Raw genomic sequence first — 17,758 nt, forward strand, 5'->3', positions numbered from 1 at the left:
ATGGTGTTACGGACATTATGTTACCTGTGAATTTGATATGACCCTTAAATCTTTCCATCGGTTTCGGTTGTTCTTGTTTGTAATTTTATTTCATGAGTGGTGATGCCGGTTGCTCTGTTTTTCCAATGATTGAGTTGGGGTTGAAGGGAAACCTAGCGAGCCTTACACTCAGAAGCCAAATGGGTGGAGGCTTCACATCTCACAGGTAAAAAACCTTCTCTGTTTCCAGGAAGAGAAGAATCCGCTCAGATAAATTTGGAATTTGAGGAAGCCCAGCCAGTCGTTTTTTCAGTTCTTGGGGTTTGCAGTGTTCACCTCACGGGTTTCCACCTGAGAAAGAGTCGAGAATTTGATGATGACTCGTATCCTTGGTTGAGTTATTTGATATTATTCCCTCTTAATTGTTACATTCTTTTTTCTGTGCTTGTTCATATGTTTGTGTTTTTCAATTGTATAAGATGATGGGTTTCATTCTGGAGTTCCATTCCTTTATAATGATTATTAGAGAGTCCTACGGAGAAGATATTGCAGACGCAGACGCAGACGCAGATATTTCTGGGGACGACGACGAGTACGAAGATAGCTTTATCAATGATAGTGATGTTGAATTCCTTCCACCTTCTCCTATGCCGAATATATCAGGTATTCCTAGTTTAACAATGTTCTTTTCTTATTTCTTATGATACACTTGTCGATGAGCTTCTACTTGGAAAAAATTATATATGCACAACTCTTCTATCTTTATTTCTAAAGGAAAAGAAATGCACGGTTTTGACAAATCAATTAGATTCTTTTGAGAAAAATACAATTCGGAATCTATTGTGATCAGACGCCGATGTCACAACAATGCAATAGACCACTTTGCTTTGTTGAATTTGCACATCTAAAGTCCTTGCAGTTGACTTATGCTTTTGTTCAATTCTGCTATCGTTCTTGCTTATTACCGGCCTTCCCTTTGATTTAGTTGTCACATTGCATGATTCTGTTTGTTATGGATTTATTTATGTTGTAGGATCACGCACCATGCCAGATTATCTTGACTTTGAAATTCTAAATTGATTTTTCCTGTCTTATATTCGTATGGTAGCATTACATGGACAAGTGCAGACATCTTAGTCACTCTCACTCTGCTCAGTTTCGCATCTTCGGTTACAATGTGAATTTTTAGCACTAGAGAAAGAGAAACCAAACCACAAGAAACAAAGGAAAGGAAAAGGCCAAAGCATGATAAAGGCGAATCTGATAAGGTCAATAGCTTGTCACAACAGAATTGCGAGGTCCTGTTCTTAGCATCCTCTCTACTTAAGAAAAAGTCTTTAAGTAAAGGACTCAGTCTCAGACAACCAAAGATAAACCAAAGATAAGTGGTTAAGGAATGGATTCTTGTATCAAGGCCCAACGAATTCTCAATAATTCTGAAATCCCGGGAAGTGCTGCGCTTAAAATGCCTCAGCAAGTTCACTTTAATCACTTTGCAAAGTGGGATTAAATACTTCTCATAATCTTCTATATGAAAGATCAGTTCGGGGATGCAGCGATTTTCCCTTTTGATCTTTCACACCATTCTCCTTCTGTTAGTGTTTTCTTGCTGTTCCTGCATTTTAAGTCGTATTACATAAATCGCTCGAACACAAAGGAACAGTCAAAAAAGGAAAGAAAAAAGAAAGCAAATGATGGCTGAAGCCTGAAAATGGAGAGGGTGGCAATACATAGAGAGTGCTCACCTTCTGCATTTCTGCCACAGAAGTATAGAGTTGAAAAGTGAGATGCTTGCAAGTTGCGTCAACAAGCTTCTGAAATCTAGTGCTTGGCAGAAGTTGCTTGGATCTTCTAGGGGCAATCTGAAGTTTTGTTATCTGAGCCAATTGCTTGTACAATCTTGTAACCATTCTGAGAAAGTGATCTGCTTGAGGGTCTGCACATATTTATCATGCAAACCGACAAAGTTAAGTGGTAAACTCGATACAACTCTCACCCCTAATTAATGAAGTGATCCGACCAAAAAAAAAAAAAAAAACAGCTTCTCCTTCTTGTGTTCATGTGATAGTCATTGGTGCTTTTTTCTTTAGGCCTTCACCGTGATGGAGTTTTCATGCTGTATGATTCTGTTTGTTATGGATTTATTAATTTTGTAGGATCTTGCATCATGCCAGATTATCTTTTATAGTTAGCAATCTTGAATTTGGAATTTTAAATTGATTTTCCTTCTTATATTGATATGATGCTATACATGGACAATTAAAGATATGTCGGTCCCTCTCACTCTGCTCAGTTTCGGATCTTCAGTTTAGGAGAATGTTTATATGATGTGTTTACATTGTGAATTTTCAACAACAGAGGAGGAGAAACCAAACCACAAGAAAGCAAGGAAGGGAAAAGACCATCGTCGTCGACTTAGGAAAAAGCATGAAAAAGGCGAATCTGATAATAGCTTGCCACAACAGAATATTGAGGCCCTGTTGTTAGAATATGATGAGGAAGATTTCTTCGTATCCTCTCTACTTAAGAAAAAGTTTTCTGCAAAGGACTCAGAAATAAAGGTCCCAGATGTAATCATGGAAACACCACTAGATGTTGTCAAGAACAAGCGGAAGCAAGATGGAAGCACCCCAATGAAAACATCTGAAAGTTTGTCTCCTACTGTTGTTGGCAGTGAACCTGGAAGGTAATTGACTAAATTGGAGACTTGACAATATTTTACCTTCTTTAATTTTTCCACAAGAAGAGAATTCATTGATTTGCTGGAAATGCTTCATCGTCGCACTTATCTAAGTTTGAATAGGTTGTGTAATGTCTAACTAAAGATAAGTGGTTAAGGAATGGGCTCTTGACTATTGTGAGACATGGAACTTACGTTTTGGTTACTCAACTAAAGCAAAAGGCCTCCCTATAGACATTATAAAATCAGGTACGTGGATGCAAATGATTTCATCTAACTTCTTGATACATTGGATTCAGCACTGCAACAAAAATGAAGAGGAAATTGCATATCGTGGAGGGAGAAAAGCAGAATTAAGCATGGCAGGAAGATAAAGAACCAAAAGAAGTGAGTATGTTTATGTCCTCACGTTCTTATTGACCTCTTATTATCCAAACTCACATGTGCTTGGTTGAATGCATTGATCCTATAGCTGGTGTCCTAGGTTTCATTCCACATGTAATCTTTGACGTGATGTAGCAACAAGAATTGGACCCCACTGGAAATAATGAAGGACCACCATTTGTAGGTCGCTCCTTCCTACTTTTTATTCATGTCAGTGACTCCACACATATGTATATGATGAAAGATTGAAGTACTAGAATTTTCACAAAATGATTATGCTTTTGAAGCCTTGGAGCAAACTTCAGAATTTTTTTTCTGGAACTCTTACTGTTTTGGCTTGTGAGTGCAGATAGATAAGCATGAATACTGCAAAGAGTAAATGTTGAGAATTGCTTTCTACTTTCATTTGCGAACGATTTGCATTAGGTCTCATGGCGAGCTACACCAATGAAACTGGTTAAACAATGAACTTTACCTGGGATTTTCTTGTCTGTGATGAATAGGAGTTCTGCTGTTGAAGTCGAGCAAGTTCCGAGCGGAGAGAATTGCAAGAACTCCAAAAGGAAGAAAAGGAAGAATGATAGCTTGCCACATCAGAATCATGAGGCCCGGTCGTCAGAATCCGTTGGTGAAGATTTTTTTCTATCTTCTCTACTTAAGAAACAGTCTTCTGCGAAGGACTTGGAGATAAAGATCCCACATGTAGTCATGGAAACACCACTAGATGTTGCCAAGAAGAAGCAAAAGCAAGATGGAAGCACCGCTGTGAAATCATCTGAAAGTTTGTCCTCTTCTGTTGTTAGCGGCGAACCCAGAAGGTAATTGACTGAATTGGAGATTCAACAATTTCTTACCTATGTTACTGTTTCTACGAGAAGAGAAGTCATTCATTTGCTGGAAATGCTTCTAAAAGTCTTCGCACTTATCTCAGTTTGAATAGGTCGTGTGCAGTCTCCGATAACCAAAGATAAGTGGTTAAGGAGTGGACTCTTGAATATAGCGTGACATGGAACTTATGTTTTTGTTACTCAACATATGATATGATTTAACATCTTGATACCATTGGAATCATCAATGCAAAGAGGATCGCAATTCATGGAGGAGGAGATGCAAAATCCAGGGTGGCGGGAAGATAAAGGACCGAAAGCCGATAATCCAACTCAGAAGTGAGTATCATGTTCTTATTGGCCTTTCATAATCCAAACTCACATTTAAAATGGTACTTGATTGAATGCATTGATCATATAACTGGGGTTCCTAGGTGTAATGTTAGACGTGATGTAGCAACAAGAGTTTGGAACCCTAATTGTTATGGCTTGTCATTGTGGATAGTTGAGCATGAATACCCTAAGAATAATTGTCAAGCAATGACCTTTCTACTTGCATTTGCGAACTAATTTGTATTAATACTCTTGTCAAGCACCTGTTGGTTAGGTCGACGCTCATGCAAGCGGTTAAACAATCCTTGTAATGAGGAAAAATCGTGCTTGATTTACCGTCTCTAAATTTGGGATTTTCTTCTCTGTGATGAATAGGAGTTCTGCTGTCGAAGTTGAGCATGTTCTGAGCAGAGAGAATTGCGAGAAATCCAAAAAGAAGAAAAGGAAGAGCAAACTGCCAAATGGGTAAGAAAGATCAATGTGAAAACTAACTCTCTCTCTCTCTCTCTCTCTCCATCCTTAGAGAAGACGATGGGAAAGAAGCAAGTGCTCTTTTTTGTGATGTGTTGGTAAGACCAAAGTCACCGTTAAGTTAGAACTTCTCACTGGACATCAGCTTATAATTGCGAGATGAATTCTGAGGAATTTGGACTACATATTCGTCATTATTATTCTTATTTATGTTCTATGTGATGATTTGATGCATGGCTGGTGTTATTAGATTCTGTAAGAACCACAGATCATGTAAATTTAACTATATGTTCATACGACAACCGACCTCGTAGAGTTCGAGAAAACTTATGATATATCTAAATCAATACGTATATGAATGTTTAATCGGTTATGCAGAATTGTTAATTAAATGTATACTTACAAGTTGAATGGTACGTTCTTGAGCCTTCTAGAAGCATCGAGAGTCTTGTAGATACATCTTTATATGTTGGTATATGCACATACTCTTGTCAGTTGGTTGGTAGGGAGCTCGTGAGGTAATTTATTATGGTATCGGTTAATTATCAAAGCTAGGATGTCATGTTACAAACTCCTTGGCGAAAAAGCCATACATAAACATAAAATTATTAGGGAGTGATTTTTTCAAAAGAGGATCCAAAATAACTAACTGAGTCTTAAATGAGGATTCGAAGTGGCTAATCGAGTCTCAAAAGAGACCTGGACTCCAAATCTTATTCATAGCCAGGGGTATTTTCGTCCAAGGATATTTTTTCTTTATTTTCTTTTTCTTTTTCTTTCTCCATTTTCACTTTCTTTTTTGGAACCGGTTGTTGCTTCTATCTTTAGGGACATCTGTTCTCCCACCTTGAGAGTGCAGCAAAAACTTCACTTATTCCACGCCTTCGGCCAACCGAGCAACTGCAATTATTTGCACTGTTTTTGGTCCTACTTGCCAACAACAAAAGCAGCATTATCCAAGTATCACGGTCTGGCAAAATCCTCACTCAATGATCAACCTTAATTCAACTAGTCGATCATGCCACGATCAATTCCACGATTCAATTCAACCCATGATTGGTCGTGTGAATCACCCAACATCAACCCCACTCGACCAAGCATCAGCCAAGATGGTCGAGTGGACGGATCAGACGAATCATCCATGCATCAGTTCCTACACGATGAAAACATCAATCAGAATCAACCCGTGAATGATAGCCTGACTCATCGCACGATACAAGATTCGTGCAGCATCAACAAGCGAGCGACCCAACAAGCGACCAACTGAGCGAGTGGGCTGCCGAAGAGTCACCCATCTGCGAGCCTTCTCGAACGCTTATGAGCTGGCCGCCACTCCATTCAAATTCAAACGGCATGTGGAACCCGAACAGCTAGCACCAATGCCAAGACTCATACGTTGGTAGCCAAATGCATCAGGGCAAGCACTACGAGACAAATCGAGAGTAGCTCAAGAGTCACACGAGCTACTGGCTCCTTGTATTATAAATAGAACCGAGCATAGCCATTATAACTCCCCTTTGTTCATCCGCATCAGCCATTGTATCACTCAAACATCATTCAAGCATCAATATAAAATCATCCCATTCTCCCCACGACGTGGTCCCTCGGTTCACCCTCGCACTCTCCACCAAACACGAATCATGAGCATTGTGATCGATCAATCCTCGGACCTAGACTGGACTCGTGCGCATCATCATCATCCAATCATCCAATCCGCTGCGAATCGCCATCCAAATCACTACGAGTCACCGCACGGTCGTGGTTCAAACTCTAGGCCCGTGACACAAGCATATCACCAGATCATCTTTGACTGACTTAAGCCTCCAGTCAATTAACTCTTGCTTGGCGATCAACAATTTCACGCGACAGAGCAATTTCTTTGCAGCAGGCAACTATTTCAACGTCAGCAAAAGTTTTGCCTCATCCATTTCAAATTCAAGTTCTCCCCTCTTGCGCCAATTCGATCTGGTGAAGCTCCTCCTTTTCCTTTGCAATGCCAGTGGCTTATTGCAGTAATCCCCCGTCTGGAGACAGCCACTCGCAGTCTACACCTTCCTCTCCAATTGCCATATCGCCACCATTGATAAGTCCTATCTGAGCCCTTGACAGAAGTCCCAACATCTTCTACGTCAGATGGAGGTCGATCCGAGCCCTAGATCAAGTACAAGCGAGCCATGATCTAAGGCGTCCTAAGGAACTGAGGATTTGATCGTCGGAGAAGGCGACCGGCAGCAAATAACTTCAATCTGGCTTCTCTTCACCGAGATCGACGAGAGCCTACGTGACGATGGGAAGCTCACCAGCTCGCTGGTGGAGAGGCTGATTATGGTGTTGAAGATCGGAGGTGATGCAGAGCAAAGAAAGAGGCATGAGGAAGATGAAGAAAGAAAAACGAAAGAAAAAAGAAAACAAAACAAAAGGGAAGTGAAAATGAAGAACGAAAAAGAAAAATAACGAAAAAATAGCCTTGGACGAAAATGGCCGGGGCTATGAATAAGATTGAGAGTTCGGGTTCTTACTTGAGACTCAAATAATCATTTCGGATTTCTATTTAAGACAACGTCTATTTTGGATCATTTTTTGAGGAAACAACTCCACTTCGATTTCTTATTCGAAATTTCCAGTTACTAGCTACAGCTGTAATAAGATTATCACAATTACCGTAGTTATTCATATCAGATTCAAAGCAGTAACATAACCTAAGAAAAAGTAATTGTCCTTATAATAAATAACGTGCACGTTATTATTAGTAAATCGCGTGAATGGTATTTGTTACGTATGGTATTTATCTTTTCATTAGTAAATTGAATACGGAATCGAATTGTAATAACATTCCTTAACGTGTCATGCGTTTATAAAGTACGTTTCCTTTATGTGAATATTGGTAAGCACAAAAGCTATTGTAAAAATCGTAAATTATGTTGTCGGCTCGCAAATTTTCTTCTGTGGCCACAATTATAGTAATCAATTTTACTAGCATAATGTGGATAGAAGCGCCCCCAGACGGAGACAACCATGCTGAAAGTAAGGTTACCAATTTCAATCATTGAGCACCGGCACAACAGAAGGACAAAGTCTCCAGAATCAAATCGTTAAATATTGCATCATATCTCATCGTACGACATTCAATTTTTTGTTATTTAATAAGACCAAGCTCATAAACTTATTATTGTAGATCGAAACAAGTTCCCCGGTTGGGTCACAGTTCACATGGATGGACCAGATTGATTATGCAATAGTTTCTATTTTTATGTTAAAAAAAAAATTGGAGTTAATGTTACAAGTAAAGGTCTTTTAACATCCGAGTACATATTGATTTTTGTTTTTCCCAGGTACGATATTTAATGCAAAGTTACGAATTCATACGACGGTCTATTTTAGTTCTTAGGTTACAAACTTTGGTTTATTCTGCAAGAAAAGAACATCAAAATACATACTGCACCATGAAACATGATAGGCATTTCTATCTGTCTATAAGAAAATAGCATTGTTTTTTCATTCATTGCCACTTGGCAATATGTCTAGGGTGCAAGTACAAAATGTGGCCAATCAAAAATTTACTCAATTATATTTTAAGTATGATTGCTGAAGCCTGAAAATGGAGGGGGTGGCAATACATAGAGCACTCACCTTCAGGCATTATAGAGTTGAAAAGCGAGATGCTTGCAAGTAGCGTCAACAAGCTTCTGAAATCTAGCGCTTGGCAGAAGATACTTAGTCAATGTTTGGGGCAATCTGAAGTTTTGTTATCTGAGCCAATTGCTTGTACAATCTTGTAACCATTCTGAGAAAGTGATCTGCTTGAGGGTCTGCACATATTTATCATGCAAACCAACAAAGTTAAGTTGTAAACTCGATACAACTCTCACATTAATGAAGTGCGATTTTACCTTTCAAGGTCATCAAAGCAAAATGATGATAGTACTCTCGCTAGTCACTACAGCTTCAGACCTAGAGAACAGATTCTCCTCCACTACCAATTTAACATCAAGAGCAAGTTCTCCTTCATTCCTTTTATTCCTATTTTGAGAGGAGAGAGAAGGTTCCTTCAGTTTTCTAACAGCCCAATCATCATCATCACATATGACTGCTTCAACTGATTGCAGAATGCAAATGATTACTGCAATGCCAGTGTATTTGTTGACGGGCAGGATGTCATTCAGACATACTCCACTGGATCATCATTTGCTGCACCTGTAACTTTGCTCAACTCTACAGCCCCATCTTTGATTCCATTGCTTTTACAGATCTGTGTAGCCCAGGATCCAGGAGAGTTTCTTAGTTGGCAGGGCAACTTGTTAGTAATCGTCAAACATAATATCACAAAGGACCTGAAAAGAACATACTTGCATAGCTTAAGAAAACAGCACATTAAATCAGCAAAAGACTTATGAAAGAGAGATTTTTTTTTTTTTTTTTTTTGCCTCGGCCTCACGAAAGGATGAACTTGCAAGAAGCTCGTATAACAGAGGCTTCAGGATATTCACAATGAATGTGTCAATGTTTTTATTTATTTTATTTTTTTGGATCATTAACACGGATATTTCATTTTCACCATCAACGCCATGCTCAGTTGTGCAGGCTGACACCAATCGTTCAATTCTACTTTTGTTCTTTTCATTTTGACCAAGGATGACTAGTTCTTGGTTATGGAAATGCAAAGTTTCTTCATCTGAATAGGAGACGAATTTTTTTCACTTACATTGCCTAGACTCTAGAAGTACAAGTAACCCCTTGTGGAGATTTCAAATCACGGTCGTAGGATTAAATAATTCCATTAACTTTAATGATGAACTCAAATAAGGGTTTTTAGAAAAGAATTGGAAAACTTACCCAAAAAAATAGGTTTAAGATCTCTTCATCTCAGCGATGGAGCGTCAGTGAACTCTATAAGACGAACCAAATACTGAAATTAAACAAAGAAACAGAAATGTCGAAGAAGACAAACTCATAAAAACTGAAAATTGATTAACCTGATTAAAAATCAAGTTACTCAATGTTCCTGCACCATTAAACCTATTAAACAAATTCAATCTTGACCAGGGTCTCTTCGCTAGGAACTTTATAGCATCCGTATTCTTATTGATCTAAAGATCACTACAAATTGCAAGAGCCTCATGATCAGTACAACTGTAGTGCCATTACGTTATTGAAATGAGGGAGAGGAGAGAGAGCGTGTTGTCCGAGACGGAGAGCGAGGGGTCCGGGGAATCGGTGTCGTGTTATTTGAGGTGACAAAGCGCGGAGAAGAGAGTTGCGGAGGGAGAGGAGAGGAGGGGAATGTTTGCTGGAGGCGATGGAGGTTTTGCTCTCTCCCTCTAGACCACGCATGGTTCCCTCCACTCATCCGTTCCGGACTGATTTCGAGGAATTCTGGGCCACGATTGAGCATTGCAGGCCTTTCTCGCTAACAAAGCTGCAATCAAATACTTAGTGTGCTTCTGAAGGAGACTACTGGGACAAGAGGGAGAGGGCGCATCAGGCCAAGACGCTGGCGAGGACCCTGTTAAGTTCGGGGCTAGAGAGGAAGACGCTGACGAGGAGGCTGACTGTTGATACCTAAATCAGTTTAGGCTTCAGATCGTCGAAATGGTCCATATCATGACTCGTTCTTCTGCCCATAACATGGAACATATGTAGCCCTACATTGCCCCTAGCCCCGTCCATCGCCTGCAAGCACCTCTACCCTCCTAGCGAGCCTTAAGAGTATTTTTGCTCCCGGTAGGAGGAGATATTTACCATGCCTGAGATGTCACCGCGTCTCTAACAATTCAGGAAGTTGAATTTTGATGAGATCTTTTTGCATGGATATTTAGAAAAATGTGGACTAAATTATGAAAAATAAGAAAAAAGTTTTGACGGTTGTAAACATTTTTTGTTTATTTTGGTATTTAAAAAAAAATAATGGGGAGCTATGTCATGACGCAAACAAAATTTAGGAAGAAGAATGAATTCAATCGGACTAGAAATTATCGATAAAAAATAGAACGGACCATCCGAACATATCCTCGACCATGAACTTCAGCTACGACCCATGGTGACCATGCAGCATTAGGTACTGTTTGACACTTAATTTTAGCCAACAAGTCGCTAAAGTAAAAAATTCAATATTAGGATTCCTGATCACGACATGGCCCATTTCTTGGCAAAAAGTATGGTTTTAGCGTTCCGTCGTGTTATGTCTACGTCACATTATAATCCCCATATTCCATCTCGTTAATGGAGATAGCATATGCACGTGAGGACCACGTGCCTCTTCTCAAAGTCCTGCTTCCTCTGAGGGAGGCTATTCGCGGAAGGAAAATATAATAGTGGGACTTTGGGGGATTTGTGATCAAAACGGGGGGCCAACATGTAATTTTTCCAAATTAGTCGATTTTAAATGGCGCTCCTTCTCGTTCAACAAAAAAGCGCGAACTTAGTCGGCATGCGGCGGAGGACGTAAATTCGCTGCAATTTTCAAGATTCATGATGGATGATCGTCGCATCGCACGCCCAGGTTGGAAGTTGTGGACGCAGTAATGGTAATCATCCGTCCCCCGCTCTCTCTTCCTCTCTTAAAATCCATCCAATCCTTCTGATTCTGTTTGTCAGGCTTTTCCTCTTCGTTCTCGTGACAAAAAAAAATGGTTTTTTGGGGTCGGTTCTGATTCTCTTGTTGCCCGTTCTTTTACCTGTCAATTTGATACGACCCTTGAAGTTTTTGATCGGTTGTTCTTGTTTGTGATTTTATTTTATGAGAGTGATGATATCGTTTGCTCTGTTTTTTCCACTGGTTGAGTAGGGGTTGAAGTGAAACCTGGCAAGCCTTTTACTCAGAAGCCAAATGGGTCGAGGCTTCACATCTCCCAGGTCAAACCCTTCTAAGTTCTTTGATTTTGGTTCACTGCAACATGAAAAAGTCCAGATTTCATCTCGTTTTTGTTGGTTTTCCTGTTAATTGGATATGTGTAATTTTGGGCAGGCGACACTCGGGATCGGTGTTGCTACCAACAAGAGCACTGTCCAGTGCAATGTGGGCGATGCGACTCCTGTATTTATATGCTCCTTGTTTCCAGGAAGAGAAGAATCCGCTCAGATAAATTTGGAATTTGAGGAAGCCCAGCCAGTCGTGTTTTCGGTTCTTGGGGTTCGCAGTGTTCACCTCACCGGTTTCTACCTGGGAAAGAGTCGAGAATTTGATGATGACTTGTATCCTTGGTTGAGTTATTTGATATTATTCCCTCTTAATTGTTACATTCTTTTTTCTGTGCTTGTTCATATGTTTGTGTTTTTCAATTGTATAAGATGATGGGGGTTTCATTCTGGAGTTCCATTCCTTTATAATGATTATTAGAGAGTCCTACGGAGAAGATATCGCAGACACAGAGACAGATATTTCTGAGGACGACGACGAGTACGAAGATAGCTTTATCAATGACGGTGATGTTGAATTCCTTCCACCTTCTCCTATGCCGAATATATCAGGTATTCGTAGTTTAACAATGTTCTTTTCCTATTTCTCATGATACACTTGTCGATGAGCTTCTACTTGGAAAATCATGTCTGAACAACTCTTCGATCTTCATTTCTAAAGGAAAAGATATTTTTTCTTTCAGGAAACAATTTGGAATCTATTGTGATTAGACGTCCATGTCACAACAATGCAATAGTCCACTTTGCTTTGATGAATTTATGCATCTAAAGTCCTTGGAGTTGGTTTATGCTTGATATCAGTAAAACCTACAAGCAATTACAACAACATATATTACTAATCTCTCACTTTTGGGTCAATAAGTACCAGTAGTCCAGCCATGCTTTTGTAAAATGAAATGTGAAGCTCATGCATAGAGTCTAGTCTATTTTTATTGCTAAAGATTGTTACACCAAATATTCTGATATGTTGCTTGTGTCCTGCATCGAAGTAGGACTAGTGAGAAACCTCTAGTAACTCTTGTTTTTGGTGGCGAAGGCAATATCCAATAGGTTGTTGCTGTTATTCTTTAGAAAGAAAGATTATCAATGATGAAGCATAAAGAAATTGACCTTTAAAAACTTCTCCATCAGCATTTTTTATATTTGAATGACTTTACCAATGATGTAGTATCAATCTTCACAAACAAAACTTATTAGTTGTGTAACTATAGAAAAGAATATGATATTTGAGCAATTTGTGTGATTATGTGACCATAGAGAGAGAATATGTTGTTGGACGATTCTGCTTTTATTTTCATGCTTTCCATATTATCTTTTACAACTGATATCATTCTTCACTTTGAAACCTAAAACAGCTTCTCCTTCTTGTGTTCGTATGATAGTCATTGGTGTTTTTTTCTTTTAGCCTTCCCCGTGATGGAGTTTTCATGTTGTATGATTCTGTTTGTTATGGATTTATTAATGTTGTAGGATCTCGCATCGTGCCAGATTATCTTTTATAGTTAGCAATCTTGACTTTGAAATTCTAAATTGATTTTCCTTCTTATATTCATATGATGGTATTACATGGACAGTTACAGGTATGTCGGTCCCTCTTAATCTTCTCTGTTTTGGATCTTTAGTTTAGGAGAATGTTTATATGATGTGTTTACATTGTGAACTTTCAACAACAGAGAAGGAGAAACCAAACCACAAGAAAGCAAGGAAGGGAAAAGACCATCGTCGTCGACTTAGGAAAAAGCACGAAAAAAGCGAACCTGATAAGGTCAATAGCTTGTCACAACAGAATACTGAGGCCCTGTTGTTAGAATCCGATGAGGAAGATTTCTTCGTATACTCTCTACTTAAGAAAAAGTCTTCTGCGAGGGACTCAGTAATAAATGTCCCAGATGTAGTCATGGAAACACCACTAGATGTTGTCAAGAACAAGCGGAAGCAAGATGGAAGCACCACCATGAAGTCATATGAAAGTTTGTCTCCTACTGTTGTTGGCAGTGAACCTGGAAGGTAATTGACTAAATTGGAGACTTAACAATATGTTACCTTTTTTGCCTTTTGCACGAGAAGAGAATTCATTGATTTGCTGGAAATGCTTTGTCTTCGCACTTATCTAAGTTTGAATAGGTTGTGTAATGTCTAACTAAAGATAAATGTTTAAGGAATGAACACTTGACTATTGTGAGACATGGAACTTATGTTTCGGTTACTCACCCAAAGCAAAAGGCCTCCCCATAGATATTATAAGATATACGTGGATGCATATGATTTCAGCTAACATCTTGATACATTGGATTCAGCACTGCAACAAAAATGAAGAGGAAATTGCATATCGTGGAGGGAGAGACGGAGAATCAAGCATGGCAGGAAGATAAAGAACCAAAAGCTGATGATCCGAGTAAGAAGTGAGTAAGTTTATGTCTTCACGTTCTTGTTGACCTCTTATTATCCAAACTCACACATATAATGGTGCTTGGTTGAATGCATCGATCCTATAGCTGGTGTCCTAGGTTTCATTTCACATGTAATCTTTAACGTGATGTAGCAACAAGAGTTGGACTCCACTTGAAATAATGAAGGACCGCCATTTTTAGGTCGCTTCTTCCTACTTTTTATTCATGTCAGTAACTCCACACATATGTATATGATGAAAGATTGAAGTACTAGAATTTTCACAAAATGATTGTGCTTGAAGTCTTCGAGCAAACTTCAGAATTTTTTATCTGGAACTCTTACTGTTATGGCTTGTTGGTGCAGAGAGCTAAGCATGAATACTGCAAGAGTAAATGTTGACCGATTGCTTTCTCCATGCATTTGCGAACGATTTGTATTAAGTCTCATGGCCAGCACCGGTCGGTTGGCTAGACACTAATGAAACTGGTTAAACAATGAACTTTACCTGGTATTTTCTTATCTGTGATGAATAGGAGTTCTGCTGTTGAAGTTGAGCAAGTTCCAAGTGGAGAGGATTGCAGGAAGTCCAAAAAGAAGAAAAGGAGGGATGATAGCTTGCCACATCAGAATCCTGAGGCCCGGTCATCAGAACCCAAAGGTGAAAATTTATTTGTATCCTCTCTACTTAAGAAAGAGTCTTCTGCGAAGGACTTGGACATAAAGGTCCCACATGTAGTCATGGAAACACCGCTAGATGTTGCCAAGAAGAAGCAAAAGCAAGATGGAAGCACCGCCATGAAATCATCTGAAAGTTTGTCCCCTTCTGTTGGTAGCGGTGAACCTGGAAGGTAATTGACTGAATTGGAGACTTAACAATTTGTTACCTATTTTATGTTTTCCATGAGAAGAGAATTCTTTGATTTGCTGGAAATGCTTCGTCTTCGCACTTATCTAAGTTTGAATAGGTTTGTGTAATGTCTAACTAAAGATTAGTGGTTAAAGAATGGACTCTTGGCTATAGTGAGAAATGGAACTTATGTTTTTGTTACTCAACAAAAGTAAAGGCCTTCCCAAAGACAAAATATTTACATGCTTGTGGAAGCATATGATTTGATCTAACATCTTGATACATTGGAATCAGCACTGCAAAGAGGAAATTGCAATTCATGGATAAGGAGTTGCAAAATCAAGCGTGGCAGGAAGATGAAGAACCAAAAGCCAATGATCCAACTCAGAAGTGAGTACCTTTATGTTTTCATATTGGTCTTTCATAATCTAAACTCACATATATAATGGTACTTGGTTGAATGCCTTGATCAAATAGATGGATAGTTAAGCATGAATACCCTAAGAATAATTGTTGAGCAATGACCTTTGTACTTGCATTTGCGAACCAATTTGTATTTATTCTCTTGTCAAGTACCTGTTGGTTAGGTCGACGCTCATGTAAGTGGTTAACCAATCCTTGTAATGAGGAGATTGTGCTTGATGTATCTTCTCTAAATTTGGGAATTTCTTCTTTGTGATGAATAGGAATTCTGCTGTTGAAGTTGGGCAAGTTCCAAGCGGAGAGAATTGAAAGAAATCCAAAAAGAAGAAAAGGAAGAGCAAACTGCCAAATGGGGAAGAAAGATCAATGTGAAATCTCTCTCTCCATCTTTAGAGAAAGACGATGGGAAAGAAGCAAGTGCTCTTTTTTGTGATACGTTTGCAAGACCAAAGTCACCGTTAAGTTCGAACTTCTTACTCAACATCACCTTATAATTGCAAGATGAATTCTGAGGAATTTGGACTACTTGTTTGTCATTATTATTCTTATTTACTTTCTATGTGATGATTTGATGCATGGCTGGTGTTATTAGATACTGTAGGAACCACAGTTTCTCTAAATTTAGCTATATGTTCGTACTTCAACCGACCCCGTACTAGAGTTTGAGAAAACTTGTGATTTATCTAAATCCGTACGTATAGGAAAGTTTGCTCAGTTACGCACAATTGCTGATTGTATACTTTCAAGTTGAATGGTAAGAGTAGGAAATGATTTCCCATTGAATACAGAACACATTACTGTTCTACTAAGTAGATGAATATTAGGTTACCTTTACCTATAAGCACTTACAGAAGATTATAGGTTGTCCTTAGATGCTTTAGATAGTAATGTTCGTTGTAGTATCGACAATGGAAAAATGGACATCTTGGAAGCACGTCTCACCGTGAATCGCGGGTGGTCCATAGACGCTCATGAACAGGTTCCATATGTGACGCCTCGGAGCCAAGCACGTAGGCCGATTGACTCTAAGGCTCGAGGTACTTCCCGAGCCTTCTAGAAGCATCGAGAGTTTTGTAAGGTAAATGCAGTAACTGTTGATAGGAGGGATATTGTAATTAATGTCGGTTGGTTGGTGGAAGACTTGTAAGGTAATTTATTATGGTGTCGATTAATTACCAAGCTAGGATTTCATGTCACGAACTCCTCGGCAAAAAAGTCACTCATAAACGTTAAATTACTAGCTATAGCTGTAACTAAGATTGCCACGACTACCGGTAATTATTCATATCACAAATCCACAAGTAGAGAAATATCCCTTCAGAGTAGTAACGTAACCTAAGAGGAAGTAGTTTACCTTATAGTAAATAATTTATGCTATTATTAGTAGACCGGGTGAATGGTTATGGTCACGTATGTTATTTACCTTATTATTAGTAAACTGAATACAGAATCGAATTGTAATAACATTACATATTGTGCCGAAATATCTTTTGTTTACAAAGTATGTTTCCTTTATGTGAATATTAATAAAAACAAAAATTGTCATAAAAGTCGTAAATCATCTTCTCAGCTTGTAAATTTTCTTCTATGGCCATAATTATGGTAATGAACTTGACAAGCATAATGTGGATAGAAGCGCCCCACCCGGAGACAACCATGCTGAAAGTAAGGTTACCAAAGACACAGAAGCTTCAAAAATCAAATAATTCTCACCGTATCATATTCAATTTTTTGATACTTAGTTACGACCAAACTCGTACATTTATTATCCTAGATCAAAACAAGTTACCCTGTCGGCTCACGGTTCACTTGGATAGACCGGATTGATTATGCAATAGTGGCTGTTTTTATGATAAGAAAATATTTGGAGTTAATGTTACTAGTAAAGATCTTTTAACTTCCGAGGACATATTGATTTTTGTATTATCCAAGTACAATATTTAACGTAAAGTTATGAATTCATACGACGGTCTATTTTAATTCTTAGGTTACAAACTTTACTTTATTTTCTAAGAAAAGAATATCAAAATACATACTACACCGTAAAACATGATAGGCATTTCTATCTGTCTATAAGAGAATAGAATTTTGAAGGTTTATGGGTTTTTCATTCATTGTCACTTGGCAACATGGCTGGGGAGCAAGTACAAAATGTGGCCAATCAAAAATCATTTACTCAAGTATATTTTAAAAAGCTGAATACATTTATCACATACTTAGGAAAAATTAAATATCAAACAGAAAACTACTTACAAGTAGACCCAAAAATTCAGCACTACCACATAAAAAAGCTCCCATGAAATTAATGATTATTACATTATCATGAACAAAATTAAATGTTAAAACAGAAAATAGTCTAAAATTAATAAAAAATTATTACCTAAAAAAGTTGACATAAGATATTAGAAATATATACTAAAATAAAAAAAGTTGCATTCAGCACGGAGCTATTATATCAAGCAATAGATTAACTCAAACATAACCATGCGGTTATGTTGCGTCATTTTG

At 38.4% G+C, this 17,758-nt stretch overlaps 1 protein-coding gene across 3 annotated transcripts; it reads left to right on the plus strand.

Annotated features, from left to right (window-relative positions):
• Positions 1 to 329: 329 nt before the first annotated feature.
• LOC115726794 (peptidyl-prolyl cis-trans isomerase FKBP43-like) lies at positions 330 to 15,767 on the plus strand. Of its 3 annotated transcripts, none has more exons than XM_030656834.2 (9): positions 11,260 to 11,313; positions 11,459 to 11,526; positions 11,639 to 11,865; positions 12,011 to 12,141; positions 13,263 to 13,596; positions 13,887 to 13,991; positions 14,514 to 14,828; positions 15,122 to 15,217; positions 15,514 to 15,767. In XM_030656834.2, exons 1-9 carry the CDS (start codon positions 11,301 to 11,303, stop codon positions 15,557 to 15,559), a joined length of 1,335 nt encoding a protein of 444 aa, XP_030512694.2. In that variant the 5' UTR covers positions 11,260 to 11,300; the 3' UTR covers positions 15,560 to 15,767. The 3 variants fall into 3 exon arrangements, with proteins under 3 accessions (XP_048136978.1, XP_030512694.2, XP_048136977.1); XM_048281020.1 differs by having other exon boundaries at positions 13,908 to 13,991; XM_048281021.1 differs by lacking the exons at positions 11,260 to 11,313; positions 11,459 to 11,526; positions 11,639 to 11,865; positions 12,011 to 12,141 and adding an exon at positions 330 to 642.
• Positions 15,768 to 17,758: the final 1,991 nt, after the last annotated feature.

Source organism: Rhodamnia argentea, chromosome 6, assembly GCF_020921035.1.
Source record: "Rhodamnia argentea isolate NSW1041297 chromosome 6, ASM2092103v1, whole genome shotgun sequence".
NCBI lineage: Eukaryota > Viridiplantae > Streptophyta > Magnoliopsida > Myrtales > Myrtaceae > Rhodamnia > Rhodamnia argentea.